The sequence below is a fragment of the Micrasema longulum genome, unplaced genomic scaffold (genome assembly GCF_059751315.1).
Source record: "Micrasema longulum isolate JH-2025_06_02 unplaced genomic scaffold, ASM5975131v1 h1tg000949l, whole genome shotgun sequence".
Taxonomy (NCBI): domain Eukaryota; kingdom Metazoa; phylum Arthropoda; class Insecta; order Trichoptera; family Brachycentridae; genus Micrasema; species Micrasema longulum.
Genome location: NW_028278140.1, coordinates 3,212 through 28,739, shown reverse-complemented (window position 1 = coordinate 28,739; position 25,528 = coordinate 3,212). Strand labels below are relative to the sequence as shown.

At 29.5% G+C, this 25,528-nt stretch overlaps 2 protein-coding genes across 3 annotated transcripts; one reads left to right on the top strand and one right to left on the bottom strand.

The window, feature by feature from the left end:
* Nucleotides 1-57: 57 nt before the first annotated feature.
* beta4GalT7 (beta-1,4-galactosyltransferase 7) lies at nucleotides 58-4,400 on the top strand. Of its 2 annotated transcripts, none has more exons than XM_088232127.1 (3): nucleotides 58-379; nucleotides 991-1,567; nucleotides 3,504-4,400. In XM_088232127.1, the coding sequence occupies exons 1-3, from the start codon at nucleotides 283-285 to the stop codon at nucleotides 3,772-3,774; spliced, it is 945 nt and encodes a 314-aa protein (XP_088088253.1). In that variant the 5' UTR covers nucleotides 58-282; the 3' UTR covers nucleotides 3,775-4,400. The 2 variants fall into 2 exon arrangements, with proteins under 2 accessions (XP_088088253.1, XP_088088252.1); XM_088232126.1 differs by having other exon boundaries at nucleotides 70-379; nucleotides 982-1,567.
* An 8,676-nt stretch (nucleotides 4,401-13,076) lies between these two features.
* Nucleotides 13,077-25,149, bottom strand: LOC148277954 (uncharacterized). The gene is made up of 2 exons (XM_088232125.1): nucleotides 24,748-25,149; nucleotides 13,077-13,694 (listed from the first exon to the last, which is right to left on the bottom strand). The coding sequence occupies exons 1-2, from the start codon at nucleotides 25,093-25,095 to the stop codon at nucleotides 13,668-13,670; spliced, it is 375 nt and encodes a 124-aa protein (XP_088088251.1). The 5' UTR covers nucleotides 25,096-25,149; the 3' UTR covers nucleotides 13,077-13,667.
* Nucleotides 25,150-25,528: the final 379 nt, after the last annotated feature.

The following is a 25,528-nucleotide window of genomic DNA, read 5'->3' as shown; positions in this document are numbered from 1 at the left end:
TCCTAACTAAATTACGTAGGTCCGCAATTATGTAAGTTTTTTTTTAACACTGGCAATAATGAACATGTCAAGTCAAAATAAAAAGAAGAAAGAAATGTCGTCAAATGTCAGATGTCATAAATAACAATCACCAATAACCCTTAAAATCTGTAATTTTCGCGAATATCTTTCAATAAATGTAATATTTTAGTTCCGTTCAACAGTTAAAATTTAGATATGAATATATTTAAGTGTTCTTATGTTTAGTTTTTCGGCAATAAACCAACCACAATCAGCAATGCAATGGGTTATAAAATAAGATTGTCCACGGTTTTTATTGTTTGTATCACAACTTCTTTTGCAGTAACATGTTTAGTGGCAGTCCTGCCACTAACATCAGGTAATACTGGTTTAATAGATATTGCTAAATTTAGCCCCGTCTTATGATCAAATTGATATTTAGTTATACCCATATATAACCCCCTTATGTAGTAATATTGATGACTATTGCCTTACATTCTGCGCATAATATGTCTGCATTTAGTTTTTACAACTTTGGATCATAGTTTTATGATTAGATACCCAAACTATAACAATTGTATATATGTTTTTCATCTCAATTTATGAATAAAGTATGAGTTGTTTGAATTGTTATAAATTTATCGAAGAGTCTAAAAAATGTAAATTATAAGCACATTACTGAAGACTAATCATGACAGGCGCCGTGGCGCAGTTGGTTAGACGGCCAACTGTGAAACTGGCGTCGCGGGTTCAATTCCCGCCAGTTGCAAGAAAAATATCCAAGAAATAATTTTTTCTCAATTGCTCCGGGTATTGTGGTGTATTTTTCACTACCTCCTTCCATATCCTCTCTATCCCACCTGCTGACAAGCCTCAAAATAGAGGCTTAGCGGGTTATTCCCTTAATAAAATAAAAAAGTCCTTCCTTAAAAAAAGATTTTTAATAAATTAATATTTTATGTATAAGTACCTGAAATTTAGATTTTTCAGATGGCTGCATATGCACTGTTGACGAAAAGACATCGGAAGTGAAATCTTTTAAAAAGATCCTTAAAGATCACAAATGGAAAAAACACAAGCTCGCTGTTATCGTTCCATTCCGAGACCGATTCGAGGAACTATTAGAATTCGCACCGCACATGGACAAATTCCTATCACTTCAAAACATCGACCACCACATATTCGTAATTAATCAGGTGGATCAGTATAGATTCAACAGAGCCTCGTTGATAAATATCGGTTTCATGGAAAGCAAGGCGGATTTTGATTATATCGCGATGCACGATGTGGATCTGTTGCCGATGAATAACGAGCTATCCTACAATTACCCGGAGTTTGGGCCATTTCACGTCGCCAGTCCGGATTTGCATCCCCGTTATCACTATCCCACGTTTGTTGGCGGTATTTTACTAGTGAAACGGGAGCACTACGAGATGGTCGATGGAATGTCTAACAAGTATTGGGGCTGGGGTTTAGAAGACGACGAGTTTTACGTCAGGCTGAAAGAAGCCAAGTTAAATGTTACAAGGCCTGTAAATATTCTTACAGATACAACCAACACATTTAGGTATGTATTGAACTAATGGCATATTTGTGCATATATTTACTGCAAAAAAACAATTACATATCGCTGGGTAATTACTGCAACTAGGTATCTTCAAAATCAGCAATTGAGGTTTCCCACTGAAAATGCATTTTTTAAACAGTTGTGCATTCAAATCATCGTCATATGATTGAAATTAATCACTATTTACCTATTTGTAGCATTCATGGAGAAAGATACAAAAATGTGTTTTTAGTGGGTAACTAAAAAGTGCTGATTTCGAAGTTACCTTTAGTCCTTAAAATATAGCTTGATTAGATTGACAGCTGTCAAACTAATTTCATTAGTGATGGGAAATTACTGATCACTGATCAAATCGATTTTATCAGTTATTTCATGCAATCATGAAACTCTGTTTCCGAAAATTGATATAAAAAACGCAAAAACAAGCCTATTTTAGTATGTTTAACACAATTATTCACCAAAAAATGAGACATTTCTACTTTTTTCATTATTTTTTTATTCGATCAATTTACACAGATCAAATTGTCCCATCTCTAACGTTTTTGCAAGATGATGTAACCTTGTAAGAACGTCGTTTTTATTTATTTTTTTATTAACGGACATTGTCCATGTATACAATTTATAGAGTTTAAATATTACAACAAAAGAATAGTTTAAAACATTAAAAAAAATAAAAGAAGCCTTGACAAACATAAGGGACATCGAGACAAGATCTGGACTATTTATTTAGTGCTCGGTTAAATCGTTGTAAACTCAAACCAAAAAAGTCCAGATCTTGTCTTGAGTTAACAATACGACAAAGACGGGTCATTGGAGACGGGTCAAAGACAAGTCGTTAATAATTAGGTTTATTTTAGTTTTAAAGCTAATTTTATATATAAAAGTTGATTTATGTTTCAAGCATTGTATTAAAAAAAAAATTAACACGCCATATACAAATGATTTTTCGTGTGTCAATATAAATAGCTCCATTGACGTTACTACAAAGTTATGTCATCACTTTTTCTGACAACTGTCATTCTAATCATGTTACATTTTAAGGACTATAGTTGTAGTAATTACCACACGACATAGTAGATTGAGGGTCCTTACTTATAATCCTGGTATAAAGTTACGCCTGAGCATAGTAGTAGAATAAGGATGGTAATACCACCCTTATTCTATCATTTGTCTACTGACATTTCTTAGTGCGACTGGATTTTAATTACAATAGTAAAAATACATACTGAGTTTAATTCCACTTTTATTTATCATTTTCACTAGTGACCGGATTTTATTGTCCCTGGTGAAAATTATGAATAAAGGCGGAATAAAATCAAACAATGATTTTAGTACTTTTTTTTTTTAATCTATCAATTTTTTCACCTTATTATATTAGGGCATTTTCAAACGAATTTGAATATAAACCCTTTTCTTGGCAATGTATCCTATAGGATACATATGATCTCATTTTTCCTCATGAACTAAAACATGATTGAAATTTATAGCATTATCACAATTCATAATAAACTTTGATTAATACAAAAAAGTAATAAACAAAATAATGTTTGGATCCTGAAGCCTTTTCAACCATCAAATGTGCAAAAAAAAATTTTTTTGTTCTGCCAAAATAAGGGTTAAGTAGACTGAAATATGACGTTTACAAGATCAGGGCTGCGATTATGAACGGCTATCTTTATCGGTATATACTGAGACGGTAACTAATATCAACATTTATGTACGAAAGTGTATATATTTGTATAAAAATTCATAGTACCTTCGTCGGTTACCGATTATTGAACATGTTTAGAAAAAAAAATGTAAATATATTATATTTTTCATACAGAAAACTTAATTTTACTTTGTAGATAAAATTTAAGATAAATTTGAAATTCCCATCAGAATACGTACCCTGGTACTTAAATAACATTCTTACGATGTATTTTTCTTTTTTAAGCCATATTCATGATAAGGCTCACCGAAAGAGGGACACAGTTAAGTGTTACAACCAAAGAGAAGCTACGAGGAAGAGAGACCGAGAAACTGGTCTGCATAATGTTGCTTACCAAGTCATTGGCAGGCGAAATCTCACCATAGATAGTGTCCCAGTAACCGTAGTTAATGTGAAGTTAAAATGTGACCCACAGAGGACTCCGTGGTGTGATTGCACATCCCAAGTGACTGACAATGCTAAAACTGCAAATAAAATTAAAAATGGACCATCATGATTCAAAAAATAGATTTTATAAGACATAATTATGATATATTTTAATTAGTTTTGTTAGTCCCTGGACCTAAAGTGTAAGACTGATCATCTTACCTCGCTGCAATTGGTGAGTCAATGCAGTTCTCTATACACCGTTAGGTGTGGAAAGAAAACTATGATGAGACATTTTATTTTTTTTAATGCCTTTAATTTTTACGCTTGATGTCACTCTTATGTCCTATCTAATGGGTAGCTATAAAATTCCTTATTGAATGAAGTTAAAACAACACTACAGAAAACACAATCATCTTGTTTCTACCTAATATCATGTTGTAAATACTCTATATATTTTATTGGCATCAATAAAAACACACATTTTTATTAGCACTGTTTTAATAAAAAAAGAATATACAAATGTAAACACGCTGTTCTTTGGAAAAAAAATGATAAAAGTTGGTGTAGAGAATGACTTGAACCCTAATTATATGAAATACAAATTTTAAATTTCATAATGAAGTAGAATTTTTGTTGTATTTTATGATATATAATATTTGCTTAATTTCTTTTGATACGGTGATTATTAAAGCATGACTTTTTATTGGTGTTACCCCAGTACTTCATATTGAATTATCAACATAAAAATAAAAATATTTGTTTTATTTTGACTTATTTATGTTCATGCTTTTATTAGACTAATTTTAAGAAGGATCTACTTACATTTCAGTTTATTTTTAGATCATTGACAGTTTGAATATAACGTTATTTTTTTTATAAACAGTTTTTAAGTTAACAACATTGTTTATTTGTGAAAATGTATTTTATATTCTTATATTATATGATAATTATGTTTCATAATTATTTTTCTTTATGTGCAATTTTATTGTGAAAACTCATAATATTTATCTGCATAATACTCCTTTTTAAAAACATGTTGACACAGTAGACCGATATTTTATATTTAGCAATACTCTTAAGCATGCATCACTTAATTTATAATTACATATTTATTATTAAATATTCTTATTCTGAAAAGTGAGGTCAGTGTTATATAAGCTCCTGACGTCACTGCGACCTATGTAGATCTCTTGTGACGGTTCCTCGTAAATTAGTTCTCAACCTCCAAGCCCAGGATCTTAATCAATCTTAAGAGAGCCTGGCTACCGAGTGGAGGGCGAGTGTTCTCATATTGCTAAATCTCCGCGTCCTTATGTAGGAGGCGAGCGATCTTACATCCTCAGGTTTAACCAGTGGTCCCCTCTCAGCAATACTTTTACGTACGTATAATATGCATACTCATGCATTACTTTATTTAAGGCAGTCACAAATTGCAAAGGGTCCATAATCATGAATTTTATAAAAAGTGATTGGACCCACTTTTTCCCATCCATTAATAAATGGCACTGCTTACACCATTACCAGTGTGTCACAGGGCTACATACATGGTAAATCAGTGAATGCAATTATCTCAGTTCTAAATGTTTGTGGGTTACGTCATTTCTGCGCTGACCTCCTCATTTATATTTAAATAACTAATGCAATTATTACCCCTTTTTACTTGTTCATTATTTTCATTAAAATGTGTTATTTTTTTTAAATAATACATATTTTATCCACTATGATTTGTTTTACAGTATAATCAAATACTTAAAAATATTTATACTTTTCGTTTACCGAAGTACACACATTATGTTAAAATAAATTTGAAAAGCTTTAAAGGGTAAATACAATATGTTTTACAGTTGTCAACCATGTACATTATTTTACGCAATGTTTTTCTTTACTTGTTTGTAATTTGTGCTATGTTCAAAAGGGGTTATTTTTGTAGGTAGTCAAATATTCCTTCATTGCTATATAGCCATATGTTATCTTCATGTGATATGTGTGAAATAAAAATAATACAATTGTAAAAATATATTCATAAGATAGTCTTTTTATTCAGAATCGTGCCATAAGTGATTTTCTTATATTGTCTATATTTTTTTTGTATTTGTAAATAATGATCAAATTCATAATTTGTAATAATTTTTTCACTTTTAGTTGTACTGTCCTAGAATAATTTATGTAACTCCTGGCAATAAAATTACTTCTTGGGACTATAAAATTGCACTTTTATAAGAATAGTGACACTACATTTTTTTTTAAATATATAAAGATCGCAAACCAAGATGTAAATCCCCCATTAACTCTTATACACGCAGAACTCTCCTCATAGAGAGACGATACTGCACGTATAAGTTTATTGTCTACTCCATACTTTTCCAACACGCCCCACAATTTCATTATATCTACTTTATCATACGCTTTTTGCAAATCGACAAATGCGCAGAATAGTTTTTGACTTTTTGCCAAAAACTTCTCCGTTAGCATTCGCAGTGCAAAAATTTCGCTACTGAAGTAAAAACTGTTTATACTCTCCCCTGAACAAAAGTAAGTTTGGGATTTATGAGTTTTTACAAGTTAGGCCAACAATATTATGTTTTACAGTTTTACAAATCTTTAATGTTTTGAAATTATTATTGCTTAATTTAAAACTTTTTATCTTAACACTGTTTAGCTCAATTGGTGGTCAGTATTATGTCACATTGTATATACCTACGTAATATGTATTTGGATTAGTTTTTTTTTACCTACCAAAATAAACGCCAGTAAAAAATATGCATTGTTCGTTTATTTTATAAAACTGAATTATTGAAAATGAAAAATAACAGAATCAATACTTCAGACAGATGAAGTGTTTACTGATTTTTCCATTTATTTTGGGAATAACACATGGGTGAAACAAAATTCCAAGGAGTTTGGAAAGTTAGTGATTGGTTGTAGGTGCTTTTGTGACGTTTTCAAAATTGGTTATCCAAGATTAGTTCAATTAATTTTCCCAGTTTTCATTTGTATGGTAACACCAAGAACTTTAAAAGAATAACTAGATAAGTGAACGCTGAATATTTAATATACCCATGAATTATTAAGGCAGCTAATAAATGCACAGAAATTAGTTGTTTATATTAAACAATATGTTTTGATTACCTCATGTGTGGCTATGATGCCACATGAAGATACACAGAATACAAGACTTGATATATCTCTCTTATTTAAAAAATAAAGCAATTTTATTTGCATTTCAAAATATCTTGCCTTGACATTATAGCACCATTTGCAGACGGAATTTTTAGCAGTCTTTTAAGGGTTAATTATCAATGTATTATAAAGTTTAATTTAGTAATATAAGCCTCTCAAATATTACCAATGTTCTTCGATACATAGACGGTCAGAATAACTAAAATAGTGATTTTTTTTAAAGATTTTTTTATGGAACTCAGTTTAGTTTAGTATATTCTTTACATAGGATTCATTGAATCACTTATAAACTCCAATAAATTACAACTTTATAATCCAGTTGAACAATTAATAAATTAAACTCAACAAACTAATAAATTCGAATCAACAACACAATGAAAATCAAAAAACTAAACACGAATCTATTGCCTAGCAGTCTTGTCCTGCAAATATTCTTTGATTCTATAGTAGCTCTTTCCAAACAGCCTGTGCTTGACAAAATATTTAGTCGGCAAAGCTTAATTTTCAAGAGACCTACCTTGTTGTAGAATTGTATGCAGTTTGAGGCAAAAGAATTATTAATTTTTTGGAGTCTAGTAGAGGGCAAACCTTGTTAACAGTTATGTATTTTTCCAGTTCTAATATACCTGTCAACAGTATTTTGGGTATGTCCAAATGTTTGTAGACAGGCTAGATTTCCTTTGCACAACGCGTAATTCAATGTTACACATTGCACTTAAATCAGCCAATGACAGGTCATTAGCCCTGTAAATGCCTAGACTTCCATATCCCTTTCTCAAAAATGTTTTCACTCTCTATTGCAACAAATTTTGATCGAATATATCTATTTGATTAGCTTTTTTAATAAAAAGGCGCTGTATAGCAAAATTAAATTTTAAAAACTCGAGGGATCGGAATATTTTTCCTGTATGTAATACAAACTAACTTTTAAAATGCATTAATAATGGTCCGTGTAAACTTGTTGACAATCTGGCCAAATTGCAACAATTGCATTACGATAGCCACAATCCAATAATAATTTTAATTTTAAAATTCTATAAAGTTATTTATTTTATCAAAATGCCTAACTGAATATAGTGTAACACAGTATTTCTAGTTTATGTGTTGAATTATAAAAGATTTTGAAAATCTACATAAGATTTTTCCAATGGCAAAATTTATTAAATTATAAAATATTTATAACTTTAATGTTTGTTTTTTTGTCCCTACTTTGTTTAAAAATGTATATTTTTCTGCGTTATTATTTATATACCATATGGTCAAAAATTAACGGGAATTATTTGAAATGCCTGCGCTGCACATTGGTGCGGTTATTTTGTATATTTGCAGTCATGTTGGCAGCACTGTTTTTGACAATTTGTCAAAGTTTGACGGTGATTGAATGGTCAGTATTCTGTCAGCGTCTGTTTGAGTGAGTCGGAAAATTGCTGTGTGGCGATTTTTACAATGGATAAAAAATTGGAATGAGCGTGCCTCAAATTTTGTGTTGCTAATAACATTTCGTGTGCCGAATCGTTGAAAAAAGCCTTTGGAGAATCGTGTATGTCAAAAACACGGGCATACGAATGGTATAAGATGATGATGAACATACTGGACGTCCAACGTCAATTATCGAAGAAAACATTGAATCGGCAAAGCAAATAGTGTTGAAAAATCGATGTGTACCAATCCGAGAGCTTGCTGTGTTATTGAGCATCTTGTATGGATCGGCAGATCAAATTTTGACCGATGTTTTGGGCATGAAACGCATCGCTGTCCGCCTCGTCCCATTAACACTGAATTTTGTCCAAAAGCAGCGTTGAAATACTGTACGGATTTTGCATCATGATAATACGCCATCTCATACTAGTTGATTGTTTCGGAGTTTTTGGCCAAAAATTTGACTAAGGTTATCAGCCAAGCACCGTATTCTTCAGACCAGGCCCAGTCTGACTTTTTTATTTTCCCAAGACTAATATTGCTATTAAGAGGAATGCACCTTGAGACGATTGATGTCATAAAAGAGAATTCGCTGCGAGAGCTAAAATCCATACCTTTGCAGGCCTATGAAAAGTGCATGCACAATTGGATTTAGCGTTTGCATCAATGTATCATCGCAAATGGAGAGTATTTTGAAGGGGAAAATAAAGAAATTTATTGAAAATTAAAATTTTGCGTTTTTTTGGCAAATTTCCATTTATTTTTTATCATAAGGTATATTTAAATTATTGAAGGTAAATTAAAAATATGCATTTTAAAATGCTGATGTATTTTTGACTAATAGAACATTAATATAATAATATGTATCGATGTAATATTTAGTAATCACTGTTAAAATAAAATAGGATAGAATTCATCAGTTAATTATACCTTGATAAAGAAGCTTGGGTAGCTTTAAAACTGGTCGGTAGAAAAAATACAAAGATAAGTGGTTAAAACAAAGTTGTTTTATATATATTTAAAATAAAACCGCATTTAGTTGACAGCTATTATTTATTTGATAAAAATACATATCATTATACACATTGAAATAACAAATATGAATAAACATAATATAACGAGGAATAAAAACTATAACAGTATGGTATAACGGAATGATATCGGAAAATAAATATAGTTCTATTTAATGAATATTTTTTGTAATATCGAGGACATGATTCAAGAGGCAATAACACTTAAAATTTCTAAGACAAAAAAGTATTTTATCAGCACACACTTATTGAAATGAGTCCCTTAAGCTTATCAAAAGATTGCAACAAGTACAAAAATGTATTGATAAAAATATATTATTAGAATTATTAAAAAATAGTTTCATAATACAAGCGGTAATTCAATGTTACAAAGCACTACAACTGGTTTACAAATAAAACTATTTTATATTGAGCAAAATACAAGGAAAGATTCTACCAATAAATAATTAGGTTATCATCAGCAAGAAATATTTAAAGCTTATTTTAAGTATCAGCATGCTAAACAACAGCCACAATCAAATGCCATAGAGCTATGGTCACTTCAGTTATATAGCGGTGAGTAGAGAAGTGACAATATAAAAAAGAATAGCTACATTTTATCTCAAGTCACAATTGCAGGGGTCAAAAATTATTTGCAAAAATTTTCCAATTATCGATAAGCAAAAACCCATCTTTATGGATTGCTCCATAGATCTCCATAATCTGCAGCTGAAGATAAACTTCACAAAAGATCCATTAGAAGGTGCATACATAATACTTTTTTTTGTATTGTTTAATTAATGAATTTGATCCAATTTATTTCAAAATAAAACATGAGTTAAATCAATAAGACGGCTAACTGTGAAACTGTTATCGCGAGTTCGATTCCCGCCAGTTGCAAGAGAAAATCCAAGAAAGATTTTTTTCTCAATCGGTCTAGGTGTTGTAGTGTATTTTTCATTACCTCCTTCCATATACCCTCTATCCCACCTGCTGACAAGGCTCTAAATAAAATCTAGCGGGTTTTTCCTTTAAAAAAAAAAAAAATTGAATCCATATAAAATAAATATAATGCTATAAAGTGCAGCAATACATAAGCAACTTGACAAAACAGATTTCGGATTCCACACTAAAATATTTGCTATTCTTTTGACAACAAACCACTGGCAATGAGAGAAATCATTCGATTTTCTTTTTTCAGTCAATATTTTTATTTTTTCCACAAAATACATTCAGATGGCATCATAATCATAACAAAGTAATTTGATTAAGAACATTAAAATGTGATAGTGAAAAAGAACAAAATGTGTAAAAAGTTCATAAATAATGAAGAATCTTATTGTTTCAATTGTCTCAAAATCTTATTTACACTGACAGAATAATATTAAGTACTAAGTATGACTATTCATTTGGGGGTTATGATTTTAAAAAGAAATTGTTTTTTAAAATCTTACGAGATAATTTATAATATAGGAACCAAATAAGAAAACCCTTAATCCAACTTAATAATTTTGACAGAGTCATACACAATCGTAATTTATACATTGTAGTACCAATAGCTATTCTACAATACATAATATATGCTCATTGACGTGAATTCATTGTTTTATTAGACTGATTATTTGACACGCAATTTTTTATACACACACAATCTATATGATTTCTATAATCACACATTAATGAAACTTGTGTACTCTCAAAACATCGTAAATAGTACAAAGAAAACTTCCAAAAAATCAGTGAAAGGAACACTTCAAAAACAGGCTCATTAAGAGAGGAAAAAGAAGAATAAAAACCTCATTTGTGAGACGCTGGGTTCATATATTTAATAAAATAGGTTTTCAATTAATGAATTATATCTTTTTGAATACAATCATACACAAACTACATTCTTAAAATGACAAAAACGAGTTTGTTATATTATGTCATTTTTTTGGCTACCATGACCACATATTTATTTCCTACAATTTACAAGACAGGAAGCCACATTTTATTAGTTTTTTTAATATTCCACTTGATTGAAGTCATTTAGAAGAAAAGAATGGCATCAATATCTCAAATTTGAAGAAACGCAATGAGCCCGACTTGGCCATGCACCCTTCAACTTTTTGACCAGTTTTCTTAATATAGATAGGATACTTATTTCAATAAGAAAGTTGTTTTCATTTTTTATTTCATTAAACACAATAATTTATTTTTAGCATTGCAAGTCAGTAATATAATTAAGTGTTTTCTATGATTACATACTACAAAAAGGATTGTATTCTCGTTATTTTATTTAATATGAAAGAAAGCATATAAACTATATTCAAAATAATTATATCGATACTTTCAAAGAATGTAAAATTATATTTTTTTATTGATTTTCAAAAGTATCACCAACATATTAATTTGTTCCAAGTACCATATTACAATGAAAATACGTGTATAAAAATAATAATATAATAGGTATCCAAATTCTGTTTATTGCATTGGAGATCCATTATAAAATCAATCATTTAATTGTATTATTTTTAGACAAATAAAAATGGTGTTTTAGTGGGCAAGCTTTACTGAAAATCTAAAGTAAATTTATTTACATAAAATTGCTTGGCAAACACAAATTAAATAACAAAATATTCAATAATATCCTAAATGATGATAAATTAACACATTTCCTCTCATACTGACTTCACATGATCTATTATAAGTACAAAACTACATCCATATAAATTAAAAAATATATTTTGAAAAATAGGAATCTACAAAACACTATAATATCAATTATTTTTATGTTTAAGCTCATAGAGGGTGGTGCGGTGGTCATAATATACCTATAATGGGAATCGAACCAGCGATAACCACGTGCTTGTCTACTCACGATTGTTCCTACACATTTTAGTTGATGATTTAAGTTTAATAATACAATTTTCCACACTGATAGATTTATATTTGAAGTATGACTAAACATGTTTAATAATTACTTCTTATGCCTAAATTTAGCGCTCATTTGTGCATTGTGACTAATAGCAGATTTTTAGTAATATGTATGCTATTTTATTGGTAAGTAGAATGACAAGAATGCAATAGAAAAATAGATACTGTTGTATGAATTATTAAGTAATCAAAACTGTATTTTTCATGATAACACGCTATTGATAAAGAAAATAAAAATTAACCAGTCTTAATCACAATTTTCATTTCAATCCACTAAACTATGACAAAAATTCTAACATCAATGTGTAACTTATCACATAATTTACACTATTTTTCAAATAAGAACTGGTGCTGTTTTTTTATAAATAAGATACTCGTAGATACTTTAAAAGTTACTATTCGGTTTGACCGCGTTAATTTAAAATTAATACATCTCGTCAAAATCTCATCAAAAATGATAGTTGAAAATTTACCTAAAACATAGTGGTGCGAATTTGACGGAAGTACGTAATAAATCTTCAATAAAAATGTGCTGAAAATATGTATCGTCTTTTATATATATATATATATATATATACTACAAACAGTTCACTCTGAAGATGGTTCCTGCAACAGTAACCAAAACGTAAGAACGAATCCAACCTACACGGAATCACCCAAAAAAGACAATACATATTGACTACAGTGACCGTGAAAATCTACGCACCTACGTAAAAATATGCAGTTTGAAAAAAAAAAATTTATAAATAATAATTCACCAAATACATATGTAGGCTGTTTTAACTGAATTAGCTAGTTTAATTATTATCAGAGTTCTATTCCAAGAAAAAAATTATAACATTAACAAATTTATTGAAAACATGTATAAATAAGAACATACCATACATAAATACATTATGGAGAATTTTCTTTTTTTGTACAACATAATATGAAATTTTACTTTTCAATAAAAATTACAAGCTCGGAGTGGATAATTGGTTTTATTTAATTAATTAATGGTTATTACAATTCCATGTTGAATAACTAAATAAAGACATTTTGGTTAGATTTCTACAAATTGTATAGTTAAAATAACTTGAAAATATCCCATACCTAAAAACATTTGAAACCTGTTCATAAATTTATAGAATCTTAACCATAATGTTTCCATTCGGCTCCATATTAGTATTGTTTAAATTTAATTGGTTTAAAAATGTTTTTGGTAAAATTACAACACTTCAATCAGGCTGACTACCTTCTCATATTTAAAAGAAATTGGTATGTATACCTATGTCAATTTTTATGATTTACCGCAAACGAAAATCGATGTGACAATATTTTCAATGCTTGTCTTAAAATTTAGCTCAATTGTTCCTTTTTAAAAATGAGTTTTTTGACAAGATTTAAATGTTGTGATAGTAGAGGTTATTTTCATCCCGTGTATCTTCAGTGACGGCCTTAGGTCCAAGCAGAACAGGCCTTCCACACGTTCTCCCGATAATCAGCATAATGTCAGCTAAAGTAGGCATGCAGGGTTGCCGTCCTGCAATAACATGCAACAGAGAAACAAAATGGCTACACAACAAGTCGTTAAGGATTGCTAAATGGCAACACAAAGTTTGACAGTTCACCGTACAAAATAAAAGAGAAAAATACTATTTTATAGTAGAACCAATGACGTATAATTAAATAGATACATAACGGCAAATCAATTTGTGGGTTATTATTGCCTTCATTATCAAACAGACTTTTGTCGTGATTAGACATGATATTACAAAGAATATTGCCGCCGCTTAAGAAAATTATATAATTAGATATATTATTTCATTTAAGAAATAATAGATAAAAAGTTATATTTTTAAGCTCAATTTTCAAACACAAATAAATATGAACTAGGGAAATGTTCATATGTCTTTCTTAAATTAATGATTGCATGTGTGACGTGATTTGCTCATTTCAAAGGAGAAAGTTCAGAGGTTTTCATATATTTGTTTATTTGTTAATAGAATATTAAACTAAGCCAACATTTTTACGTATCATATGCACTATGTTTTTATTGTATTTTTGAAATTACTCTGCGTGTACATCTCAACTTAATGGTAGAAGTCATTAAAATTAAATTTAGGTACCTACCACTACACTGTTACTAGACTGTACCTACACTGTCTTTATATTTTGTTCTCTGTTAATTAATAATGAGTATAAAATACGCATTTGGCAAATACATGGGTATTATATCCAAGTACCATGGAATAAACTGTTTTCAAAATCGAAGAATAATGTTAGACCAATTACTCCCGTACAAATTGATAAACAATAAAATTGATTCTCCTAATCTTCTTAAAAGACTTCCATTCCGTGTGCCATCTAGACCGATAAGACGAAATCTTGTTTTTAATTTATATTCGTATTAAAAAAATATGCCAAATACGGATTACCACACTTCAATGAATCCTGAGTCATGCAAAACTGGTTTCTTAACAATTCTATAAATTATTTAGAAGAAACATTACATGTTTATATAAGTTGTGAATAAACATAACAAAATAAAACGAAGGTTTTGGGACAATAAATTGTACTTCTTAGAACTAGGCGACTAGTCAAGATTTCTACTTTAGTACATGGGAATAATGTGTCTATTTATTATACGTCATGAATAGGAATTTGCCAGAAAAATCAATAAAGCTTTAATTGAGGTACCAGTAAGCAATATTTTGCTACGGTCGTAATGATGATTTTTTAAAAAATATAATATTTATTCTGTAGGGCAAAATGTCAGTACACTCTAAAATAAATTTATTATAAGCTGTTAAGTTTGTGGTCACCAAAAATGTATTGAAAAGATACCAATAATAGGAAAAAAAGATTTCTCAAACTTGAAATATAAAATAAAATATTTTATTCAGCTTCAATTTTTGGTGAACACATAAAAAAAATGTTATAATAATCAACAGTTCAACTGAATAACGCCGTAAGTTGTATTACTTGAATTAAAATTTAATTTCTAATTTAAATTGTATATTATTTACAATAACAGAGTATATCAAGTGACCATGATAAATATTCTGCCCTATATAATTTTGAAATAATGTCATTTAAATATTGCACATTAGTAAAATCTATTTTTATCAGAGGAAGTATTTAAATATTAGGTGTTAACATAAGTTGTGTCTGTTTTTTTCAATTAAAAAATGAGCACCAAAAATAAAACAAAATGGTAAAGGTTTGAAAGAAAATTTTCTGCTCTACAAGATATTATGTTCGCTTTTGGGTTATTCTGGTTATGTTATTTAATTACAAGCTTTTAAAATAGAATGTCAAGTAGACGAAAGTAATCATTTTAGACGCCTCCTACTGTTCGTGTTCAATTGAAGGAATAAAGCTGCCAAAGCGAATTGTGATATTTGCGCAGTGTACAGTGAAGATGCTATGAATTATTGTGACTAATTTGTTGTAATTTTTTTTTGTTGTGTCCTCTTTCTCTCTTCATTTGGAAAAAAAACACATACAACTTATGTTAACACCCAATACATTTCATGTAATGTTTTATTAAAAAAATTGTAACAATAATCGCCATTTCATGGGTCATCAACAACGCTCAACACTAACTCCTTCACATCCAACCCCAGAAAAAACTTTCTGACGAACCGAGTTGTAGAGCAATGGGAAAGTGTTGGGTGCACACTCGGTTAATGCGTTCAAAAACCGCCCGAACAAATACATCAATCAACAAATGTTTTTCATGTGTGTTTTCTATATTTAAGACACAGTACTTTTTTTCAATAAAAAAACATAACATAAAGTTGTTGTCATTTTCAAGTAGCCGTAAATAATTGTACTAGAAAGTGGAAATCAAGTTGTGATGGAGCAGAATTTGTACCTCGAAACTGAAATCTATGAGTCGGCGATACTACCACAGGACCCTGATTATATATGCGTCGGTTAGGTCTGTAACCTAAATATGATTTAGAAGCATTTTTACTTTTTATTATAATGTCAGAAAACGTAAGTATAAATAGTGAAATCCATTTTTATGCTATTATTCAGTTGTCCTGTTGAAATACTATGATTATCTCAGAACTAAATACCATATCGTCAGTGATACTACAATACCGCATAATCTGATTTTATAATATAAAAATGTATTGCTGCAATCAATTCGTTTGTTAAGAGCCGTTAGTTTGAAATTATTGCTATTTTTACTATAAATAAGATAGTTTTTCTGATACACAAAAAATATTTTCAGTTGAATAAAATCGTAAGTAATATATTAACAGAACCTCAGAGTAATAATGCGTGAACCTATAGAGAAGCTCTATCACTATTTTTCATAGAACGCAAGCGATGTTGGTTTGTTGGCTAGCAACCAATTGGTGGCCATTTTGTTTTGTTTGACAACATAAACATAACGGTTCGATCGGATGCTTTTTTCGATGTGCTTGGCTTTGTTTGTAAATAACTAGGATATTTACGTTATAATAGATAAAAATCGACTATGGTGAATTGCAGTATGTTTGGTTGCAGCAGTAGAAGCGTCAAAGGTGCTAAAGGAGTCAGTTTTCACAGGTAATTGATTCCAAATATTTTCCCATGATTTACATTGATTTTTGGCATTTATTGTCCAGACACGTGTATTATGTTGCTAAAAAACTTTCTTTATATCAACATATTTACTTCAGATACTATTTTTTCTCAATTTGGGAGATAAATTTGTGAATTAAAGTATGTTTACTGTTGATAATGACAGTTAATTACGGGCAATATGTCGGGGCCGCACTAGGCATCCATATAAAGTTTGAGTTTGTTAATCTTGAAATCGCATCTTAAATGATGTGTCCAACTTTCAGGCCGCTACGACTCACCATTTCGGCGATGTAACGGACAAACAAAAAAACTCAACACAGGACTTTGGTTCCACGGAGTTGGGATTTGTCTCAATAAATTTACCATAAGTATATTGTGAATAAAATGAATAAATAAATAAAAAAATAAACAAACACATATTTTCAGTTTTATAAAATAAATAAAGGCAAATTATAAAAAAATAAATTGGAATAACCCTGCAATAATAACTACATAGGTACATATTTTAAATATTTACAATGCAAATTAATATCCATTTGGCAATTCTCGACCTGAGTAAGGCCCATTGTTTTGCTGCAAACTGTAGCTAACTTAATACCTAATAGTCATAGAATGGTTTTCCTACGTTTGGGCTCTTCTATAGCTTGGTGCATTATTACTCTGAGATATTAACAGAAAGCTTTTTAGGTTCTCCTGCAAAAAAAAAACAATTGATTGCACACACTGGATTGCAGTATCACCAACGATATTTTGAATAATTCAAATTATAAATTGGCATTATCATTAAACTTATATGTAAAAAAAATTGTATTTACAACTGAAAACGGACATGCATTCAAAAGATTTTATTTTTTAATATCTTTTATATTTAAAAAATTGTACTTGGATTTTCTTATTTACCAAAAAGAAAATTTCCTTATTTAACATTAATAAAATACATTTAAGTGATCTTAAAAAAAGTGAAAATAAAAATATTTTGTGTTTTTCCAAATGTTTGTAGACAAGGACTGGATTTCACTCCCTAGGGAGTTATTAAGATTAACATATTTCAACAGAGATGGAGAACATTTTAGAGAAGGGAAGGTGGAAAAATTCGGTCAGGTGAACCTCACCTGCATTCAAATAGGTTTCAGCTCTTTAACTTCACAAAAATAAACAGATGTAAGAATTCAAGAAATACGCATTTTCAAACATAGGTACAGTGGCAATTAAAATCGGTAAATGAAAAATCATAAGCCCTGTAAATGCTTAGACTTCCATATTCCCCTCTCTAAAATCATCCATGTGTCAATATGATCTCCCAAATTGTTGAAAATGATTCAATTTATCCTTCCCTTATACGCACCCAATGGTGTATAGGACACTGCAAATGGGATATCAGTTAATAAGATCGGTCAGATTTTTTTTTAAAGTTAAAATAATAAAAATAAATATTCCTGACAGAGGCCATGGAAAAAAATTTAAATCATTTCAATGAAAATAATTATGCAAAACAGCATATTTCATCTATAAATAATACTTGATCAAATTAAAAATTGATAAATTTAAATGGCGATTTTGTATAACGTTATTTATAATACTTGAGTTTGACTGTAAATTTATTTTGGCTGATGATAAGGTCTTGCTACAAATTTCTATCTACATCTATTTATGAAAAGTAAAAAAGTATGGCACTAATTAAAAATGATGAAAAAGTACAGTCCCGATTCTCTGATGAAGGTAATGAGAACTAACTATTCAAAGGATATCACAGGGCGGAATTATTGTAAATATTAATACGAACTTCTACAAATAATTTAAATATAATAGATGGAGAAGTTAGTACCGAGGATATTTAAACCAATAGATATGGTCTAAAGATATATGTAAGTCAATTTCGAAGTTGAGGGGAACCAATATGAGATTGCTACGGGAATAAATTTATTGTAGCAGTGTTTTATGTACTTATTGCTATTTTTCTTTGTTATTTGAATTCCTAGATTATATTTGCAACTTTGTATGATATACATATTATTTTATTACTTTTTTAAAAGTACATATTTATTTTCATTTCTGGACTGTTGCTCTTAATATTGTTATTGTAAAAAAAATATTTCTTCTAATTTACAATTTTTTCCATGTTAATTATTATGCACAGCCTAAAAAGCCATAATAATTACATCAAAATGAAACAATATATTGAAGCGTAAACTGGTATTTTAAATTTATAAAAAATTGTCACGGGTGTTTTTTGTAGTGATAAAACTTTCTTATGGTTAATACTGCCTCTTTTCAAACTGATTTAAGTTTTTGTTTAACATTTGTTTTCTGTAAAAACACTAAAAAAATAATGTAACGCTTTACACAAGGACAATGCTGCGAATTGTAAAATAATTACTTTAAAAATCAGTGTTTAGTTCTAATATAGGACTCTTCGTAAACCATAAAGAAATTTCTAAGGTATTTTTACTTAATAGAGTACAATAGATAATAGAGAGTAGATGTTATCCGCGGTTGTACCCATCAGTCTTCATACTGGAAATGCTTGGCTACAGTAGTTTGGAGAAAAGAAGAAATGCATATTTGCTCATGTATTTTTTCTGCTTGATATGTGGTATTTACAATCAACTTGGGGGTAATGGGAAGTTTTTTTCTGTATGTTCCATGTGACTACCTTAGACATCAGCGGCTAATACTGTTTTATCTTCCCACTTGCAGAACCAGCTTGCCAATGCCAGTCGGATGAGTAATATCTTTACTAAACCGTACCTTTTCAGATACCGACACCTTTCACGTTGCTGAAAGAAAGTTCAGAGAGGAAAACTTTCTTTTACTCTAATAGACGGGTAGACTTATTTAACCATTTTCAAAATTTTAACTCTATTGTTAATGTTTCTCGTGTTATGTATACCTTGAAACGCATATTTTGCATTGTACATAAATGTTTCTAATAAATAAATTGATAATTGAAAAGAATTTACTGCGTGACAAGTTTGGAGACAACATTATTTCCAGAAATGGTCCCGTTAATTGGCCTGCACATTCCTGGGATTCGACGCCATTGGATTATTTCCTATATGGCTAATTTTTTTATTTATTTATGACAAAATATAAACTTTACGTATTACATTACATTACATTACATTACATTATATATTTTATTTGTACGAAATATTCCCAATCAGCAAAAGTGCTGGTATGAGGGGATATTATGTATATATAATAAAACAATAGTTTAAATAAAAAGTTGATGAAATAACATCACATATCACTCGTCACACGGGCTGTAAGAACTGTTTTCTTTAGGTGTTTTTTAAGTACGTATATGTTTTGTATATTTTTTAGGTCATTGAATTGTAAAAATTTATTGCTGTATACAAAAAACTGTTTCTTTTTCTGTTGGTCCTAGGTTGTTCGCAAGTCAAATTATTTGATGCTCTTGTATTTATTTTATGTATGTTGTAGTTAAAATTTAATTAAATATTTGTCTTCATTTTATTCTTTTTCATCTTAAATATAATTTTAATTTTTTCTGTGTAGATTAATTCCTCTAGATTGAGCATATTTGTTATTCTATATAAATCTCTGGTTCTAGAATATTTATTAAAATTAAATGTTACTTTAAGTGCTTTGTTCATTGCTCTTTGTATTGAATCTGACATTAAATCCATGCTCTGTGGAAACAAACCAACAACTTTCAGAGCATCGGAAGTTGATATAATGTACAATATTTCGTAAATAAGGCCAGATTTGGTGGAAAAAGTGCAAAAAAAAATTGACCCTTAGATCCAGCGCTGAGTACGATAGAGCTTCCAATAGTAATTTTGCAAAAATGTGTGTTGAGTTGATCAATCTCTTGCAGGGGACAATCATAGCGACCATTTAGGAATGCATTTTTTAATCAAGTCTCCTCTTTTTTATCAATTTTCTATTAATTTAGCCACAGTGCTTTCAATTTTTCAATTATTCTTTGAAAATGATATTAATATAGTAATAAAATATTTTGAAAATAAATTTATGATAAGATACATAGTTATCACACTGCAACTAGTATTTAAAAAGATTTGTTTGAAATTAAGAGACATTGGCTACTGTCACTTTAATTTATCAAGTAAAATAATAATTATTTGAAAGCAAAAAGCTTAGTACCACATCCCATTGATTCAAAAAGCCTTGGTTAGTACAAACATAAATATGCATAACACGAGTTAAACAGTACTGATACACATTTTATAGAAAGCGGCAGTATGACTTGAAAGAAATGCTTGATTTACATAAAATTGTCACTTTCTGTGTATGAAAAGAAAAGTAAAATGAGCCAAAAGTAGATGAATTTAACAAAGTAAAAATGATCATTTTTAAAATGTAACTACAACTGTTTTAAGTGTTGAAAATAAAATCAAAGTAGCATGGTTGCATGGTTTGCAAAGGGGCAATTATTTCTATGTTGGAAAAGGGAACATTCTTAATATTCATTTGAGAACCGTAGAACAGAGTTGAATCTTAGACATTATCAAGATAGTGAAGAAAACAATCTCTTTTCATGTTTCTCCGTGCGAATGGAAGTAAAAATTTATATGTATTCAACAGGTAATCGAAAAACAACTGTGGATTTTACACTCCAGCAGCGAAAATCTGTCTACTTATAAAATGATGGGAGATTTTCGGAGAAGGTTTTTACATTTTAGATCTCTATACAAATGTCATATTTTCCTTTTTCTTTTTATACACAGATGATTGTACTATAAGCAGCAAATATACTAATAAGCAGCAAATATATATATTTGATATTTTCTTGATAAAATGTACATACACTATTTAATAAGATGTAAAACATTATAAGACATTAAAATGATTATAAAACTAAATGTCCTTATGACATAATTACCAAATATTGGTTCAAAAATTTAAGTTTATCAATGAATTCATTTTCATTCATTATTCCCTTTCCACACCCATGGTGCACAGGGCACTGCATTGGTACACCAACCGCAGCATATCTTGATCATTTTTGTTATACAAACGTAAGACAATAAGTTTTATGTCTCAGGAGCTATGAAATATTATAGTGTAAAACACCTTTGTAAATAAACATTTTATGTCAGCTAGGCAAACACACTGACCATTTGACCACGAGATGGACAATTCTATTAATAATATTATGAGATTGGTATCTCACTAGGTGTACACCTGGGCTGGTATTCCAAACGCGTTTACAGCGCACTATAATGCGTATTTAGTACGTAAAAACGCGCTATACCGCGCTATAATTTCGTTTGGAATACCAGCCCTGTTTTGAGGTATGCCAATACAGCCCCTAATGTACCAATAGGTAAAATAAACTTTTTAAATCCGTAAATCTAGGCTTCATGGAAGATAATTTTTGGCACAGTTAAATAATTGTAGTACTGAAGTGAAAATAACTTGAGAACATTTGAGGCACATTAAGATTTCTTAAAAATCATACATTCCTCTTTTTCAGAATATTAATAGTGACTGGCCTTTTTTAGTAAAAAAAAAATAATGAAAATTATTGCAACCTTTTAAAAGAAACGTTTGAAAAAAATACAATTAATGAATCTCTGGAAAGCAAGCCACAGTAAAAATCCTGGACAAAAATAATCAATAAAATATATATATATATATATGGAAAGGTCGACAAAGTTTCTACAAGAATTAAATATACAGCAAATCTATGATATTTTCGATAATAAAGTAGTCATTAGTTAAAATCAGACTTTAAAGTATAATGTACAGCCCCCGCATCATAAAAATCCAAACGCAAAAAAAATACACTTTCGATGTTCATTTATTTTTCTCATTTTTTCCAGCACATTCAAAATTTTACAATTTTATGCAATAAGTCAACATAAAGGTAAACTTTACTTCAAAGAAACAATATCTTTTTTTTTTTTTAATATGAGAGTTTTTCTATGAAAGACCATAAACATTTGAAAAACAAACAAAAAAGTTTTCTTATCATTCAGTTTTAATATTTTTAGAAAGAAATATTTGAGAAATTATTTAATAAATAAAACACTTTCAAGCATACTTAAAAAATATTGATGAATTAATTTGTAAAACATTAGTTTTTTTTTACCACCATTGGCCTTGATCATACTATTTATTTGTCTCAACGTGGATTTTTAGAGTTTATTTAAAAATTATTATGAAATTTCATTACACCTATTTTTTTCTATAACGTTTTCAACAGTAAATCTTTTTTCCATAGATTTTCATTTAAGTTTGAACCCAGTCACGAAAGGGAATTGTCCCAATTATTATTTTAACTGCGATACCCTAGGACAAAGGTGGTTAAAACAAATATTAATATTCTATAAATATTTTTTTAAGGTGTTTTACTTAATAAATAAATTTTCAAATATTTCACTATAAAAAAGTTTCAAAAGGAATAATAAGAGAAGTTTTTTTTGTTCCTTTTTCAAATGTTTTGCACCTCGCATAGAAAAACACTAATTACTTATTTTTTCAGCTTAAAAATTAGTGTGTAATTGAAGTGAATACATTAGAATGCGCCGAAATGAAAAATAAAATTAAAATGTATGTTTTATGCATTCAGATTTTTACAATGCGGGAGCTGTACATAAAATCAGATTAGTATATTAATGAAATGAAAGGAAAATACAAAATGAGAAGTGAGAAATTTTAGTCAGTCGTGTTTTGAGTGAAAATGAAAGGGCAACTAACATTTAAAGGTTATGCGAGTTTCTGTTTAGAAAACACTTTTTATGGTTGAAAACTTATTCAATAAAAATATGTTTGAAAATCAAATGATTTTATATAATATGTATGGTTTGTTTTGTGTATTTATGAAATATAAGACATAACTTGAAGATAGTATATGTATTGTGAATGAATTTTACAAATATAAATGTTCATTTTTACGAGTAAAAATGTTGATATTCTAAAGAGAAGAAATAATGGACGAAAATATGTCTTCACAATTATTTACATTATTATCTAAAAATAAAACATTTTTTGCATACATACCTTTATAGTACAGATAATTTAATTAATTTCTGTATTTTCAACTCATTTGATTGAAAACTTTTAAAGGGCAGATATAAAAATACTTTATTAATTGCTAATGTTTTCAATTACTACAATAGAAAATAGTTTACAACAAGAAGGCAATCATTTTTAGATAGAGGAAATGTTTCAGAGTTTTTTTTATAAGGACTAACGTTAAAACAAATTGGGTTTTAAATGGTACCAGAATTATTCAAAATTCTATCAAGATCTTCAGTGTGGCAACAGTATGTATTTTCAAATAGTTCATTAGTGGCACCATATTAAGAAATCTTTAGGATTGTGAAGAAAAATCATTTTTAAAATGAGTTATTTTCATTGTAAAGAAAACATGAAGATTATAGATGATGGTAAACTGAACTGTCATTTTGTAATTTACTCCTTGTATTCTTTAGTTGATATATTAAACTAATTGACATAAGAAAATACTAAGGACGATAATTACAATTTCAGTTTTTATCAGAAGTATTGAACTCTTTACAAATATTTTATAATTGATGTCAAACATATTCATTAAGATTATTGTTTTTTGTTAAAATAAATGTATTATAAAACCGTTCATTTAAATGCCACCACCATCTGAAGTTTTGGCTGAAACAACATGTTCAATTGACAATGTCTAATTAGACGATGCATTACACTTTTGAACACAGAATACAATACATTACATAATACTGTTTGGTATAAAAATAATACTTCAAGGAATGTCTTGGCACAGGTAAATGGGAAGTAAAGTAATATTAGACTACAGTTTCTTTATCGCTCAAGACTTGAATACCGTGTTCGGAAAAAATGAACTTAACTACATCATCGTAACTTCTCAGAGGGCTCCTAGGACTGTCTACTTTTTCATCATCCTTAATTTTTAGCTTGTCTAAATCGAGGGATAGACAATTGCTGCTAAGCTTAGTAGAGCCATCGACCGGATGACAATTAAAATATAAAAATACTTCGTCGGTGAAGTCTGGTTCGAGATCACATACCTTCTTACTGCCACCGATGACTTTATGGACTCCGGAAAGATCGGTTATGACTTTGACCGCCTTTCTCGGAGTGGCTCGGACGTCTTCGTTTGAATCTGCATAGTTTTTGTTAAGATCGCCGCAGAACGATTTAGGGGACAAGTCGGCGGTCGAAGAGACTTTGTTAGTTAGCCTGACTCTCTTTTCCTTAAAATGGTTGACTTGGCCGTGGGCGCTCGAAGTATAAACTTCATTACTGTCTGCCTCGTCGACTCCTATCAAGTAATTCATGATCTTGGATGATATGTGGGAGTTTCGAGGCTTCGGAGAGTCCGCCTTGAAGGAGCGGTACTCGCGGGGAGATTTCATAACCACATCGTTGGGAGAAGGGGACGGGGTGATGACAGAGGGTTTTAAGAAAGAATATTCTGTAAACTTACTGCAATCCAATCCAAGTCCATCGGCAAGAGAAAGCGTGTTGAGAAAAAGAAAAGTCAATTATGTTAGCTGCTGTTTCCGTTCGTTTTCTTTAATCTGTATTTCAAAATAATATTATTAGCTGAATCATTTTTTAGAATTCTACAAAGACAATTATTTTCTGTAAATTGATTTATTTAAATCACAATGCTCCATGCAAGTATTGTATCAGTAACTGATCACAGGGGTTTTACTCGTGAATTGTCAATTTTGGCAATAGCAATAAAAAAGAAACCTTTTCAAAAATACCTTCAGAATCTGCTAGTTGTATATATATTTTTAATAATTCGATATTTAATCTATATAATGCATGTATAGTGTTTTT

What these genes read in the sequence shown, in the direction of transcription:
- beta4GalT7 (XM_088232126.1), top strand. Translation starts at nt 283, where the DNA reads ATGGGTTATAAAATAAGATTGTCCACGGTTTTTATTGTTTGTATCACA. An exon ending in AGTCCTGCCACTAACATCAG is followed by an intron (nt 380 to 981) that starts GTAATACTGGTT and finishes CCTGAAATTTAG; the next exon opens with ATTTTTCAGATGGCTGCATA. An exon ending in GATACAACCAACACATTTAG is followed by an intron (nt 1,568 to 3,503) that starts GTATGTATTGAA and finishes TTCTTTTTTAAG; the next exon opens with CCATATTCATGATAAGGCTC.
- LOC148277954 (XM_088232125.1), bottom strand. Translation starts at nt 25,095, where the DNA reads ATGAAATCTCCCCGCGAGTACCGCTCCTTCAAGGCGGACTCTCCGAAG. An exon ending in TCATCGGTGGCAGTAAGAAG is followed by an intron (nt 13,695 to 24,747) that starts GTATGTGATCTC and finishes ATGTTATTGCAG; the next exon opens with GACGGCAACCCTGCATGCCT.